At 35.8% G+C, this 2,135-nt stretch overlaps 1 protein-coding gene across 1 annotated transcript; it reads left to right on the top strand.

Annotated features, from left to right (window-relative positions):
- Positions 1–728: 728 nt before the first annotated feature.
- LOC111370046 lies at positions 729–1,902 on the top strand. Its single transcript, XM_022991758.1, has one exon. It carries the CDS (start codon positions 1,090–1,092, stop codon positions 1,900–1,902), a length of 813 nt encoding a protein of 270 aa, XP_022847526.1. The 5' UTR covers positions 729–1,089.
- Positions 1,903–2,135: the final 233 nt, after the last annotated feature.

The raw sequence follows: 2,135 nt of genomic DNA, 5'->3' as shown, positions 1-2,135 counted from the left end.
GAAAAAACAAAAATTTTAAGAAAATTGCAACAAAATTCACCAATCTTTTGGTAATGTAACAAATTAGCCATAACCTTTTATGTTTTTGGTATTTAAATTTCTCCTTCAAGTTTGTAGTTCTTTCATTCCTATAACACAATTTTCCATCCGTATATATATATATTTTTTTTGGGATGAAAGTATACTTAATTTTAAATTAAAATTAAGATATGAAGAAGAAAGGAAACGGAGAGTATTGGATCCCAAACCCTACTATTGTTTCCACCTCTGATCCTCACTCTCCTTTCTCCGTATGCTTTTTCTAGAAAGGCTCAATAAAATTTTGAAATCGACTCCTCTAAGATATTGAGAGCGATAGTATTGTAAATTTGTAAACTTGAAAACGTAAATGTCAAAAAATAAAACTGAATACTCATTTGCACAAAACGTTCGTACAACATTTTAAAAAATAACCACAAAAGAATTGTGTTCAAGAATATGGATGACAATCGAAGGAGCCAAGACAATACTCCAATCTCTATGTTGTGTTGGAGATTTTTAGAAGGCAAGATGAACGAAGATTAGAATGTTTTCATTTTCAGTTCAATTTACTTATTTTTATATATTTTTAATAAAAACCTAAATATAAAAAAGTAAAATTAAAAACAAGAATCTATTTACCGGGAAAAGACATTTTTGTAATTTCCATTCCAAAGTCTTACACCACATCATTTCGGATGTTAGTTCCGAGCCGACAGTGGTAATAAAACTCGTTAAAGCACTCGTCACTCCTCTGTTGAATCATCTTCCCACCTTCCTCCATTCGCCTAATGAGTAAAACAAATCAAATCCACCCTATATAAACACTTGCAGGTGGTGTAAAGCTACAATCCTTCATTTTTCTTCCTAAAAATTCTTTCTTGAACCCTGTCCTCTGATTTCTTGAATTTCCCCATAAATCTTTTAATGAAGCCCATAAAAATTCACTTGATGTAAGCAAAATCCCACATTCGGTATGGGTTTTACACAAAAATCCCTTATTTGATAGCACAGCAATTTAATTCAACTGAACCCGTTTCAGAATTTTTTTTTTTTTTTTTAATTTATCTGATGAACTTGGATAATTCATCAGTCATTCGCACCATGTCGTTTCCATGGAAGAAAATGAGGAGCACCAGAATTTCCCGATTGGTGAACGATCATTTGCGGAACTCCCAGAGAAGGCGTGGGGACTCTTCTCTTGTCGTGGAGACGGGGTTCCCAACCTCCCTCGTCGATCTTTTCATCAAGAATCGCAAAAAACTGAAAAAAACATCGAAGAAAAATAGAGCTAGGAATACAGCTCTACCAATTGATGATTCTAATGATCCAGTGATTAGTGGATCCTTGTTCACTTCTTCATCTATGCATACGCCTTTGTTTTGTCCTTCACCTAGTCCCTCGCCTTTGCCTTTACCTCCGCGGTCGAGTGATCTGGACGAAATTGCTATTGTAGATGGTGATGATGGTGACTTTGGTGCTAGAGGTGATAAGAGGGGAAGTAGTGTTAACAGGGGTGTGGATATGAATCGGGTTTTTGTGGCAGCTGTAACGGTCTTTATGGCCGTGGTTTTGGCGATAGGAATGGAGAAATTAACAGTGGGGGTAATAATGTCGGCGTTTTTCTTGTTTTCACTGGAGTTTGTGGGAAAATGTGGATTGTTGAAGCCATATTCTAATGCACAGGAAGTGTTAAGATTTATTGTACAGTCTTTTTGTATATTTTCCACAGATAGGAAGACGAAGAATGCTGGTGTTTTGAGCTATGAGGTGTTACAAGAGGAGTCTTTTAATCCCATCGATAACAAAGGTAAAAGCAAAGTTTATCGTGCCCAAAGTGATCATGTCACCTACCCCGCCAATCTCTGGATTGCTAAATGTTGAATATTTTAAACTAGAAAGGGAAAATTGCAGCAGCGGTCTTTCACCTTTCATTTTTTTACAAAATTAATCCTAATTTTCACTTTTTGCCTGAAAAGGAGATAACGGAAGATCTTAGCCATGATGGTAGATTGGTATGTATAGAATTGGGATTGAAGAAACTGATAATGGAAGAGTCTATAAGTGAAAGGCTGGAATTGAAGGAGAGGAAGTTGTGCAGATCTAAGATGAAGTCG

The sequence above is a fragment of the Olea europaea genome, chromosome 21 (assembly GCF_002742605.1).
Source record: "Olea europaea var. sylvestris chromosome 21, O_europaea_v1, whole genome shotgun sequence".
NCBI lineage: Eukaryota > Viridiplantae > Streptophyta > Magnoliopsida > Lamiales > Oleaceae > Olea > Olea europaea.
The sequence above is the reverse complement of the archived record's forward strand: the minus strand, read 5'-3'. Positions and strand labels throughout refer to the sequence as shown.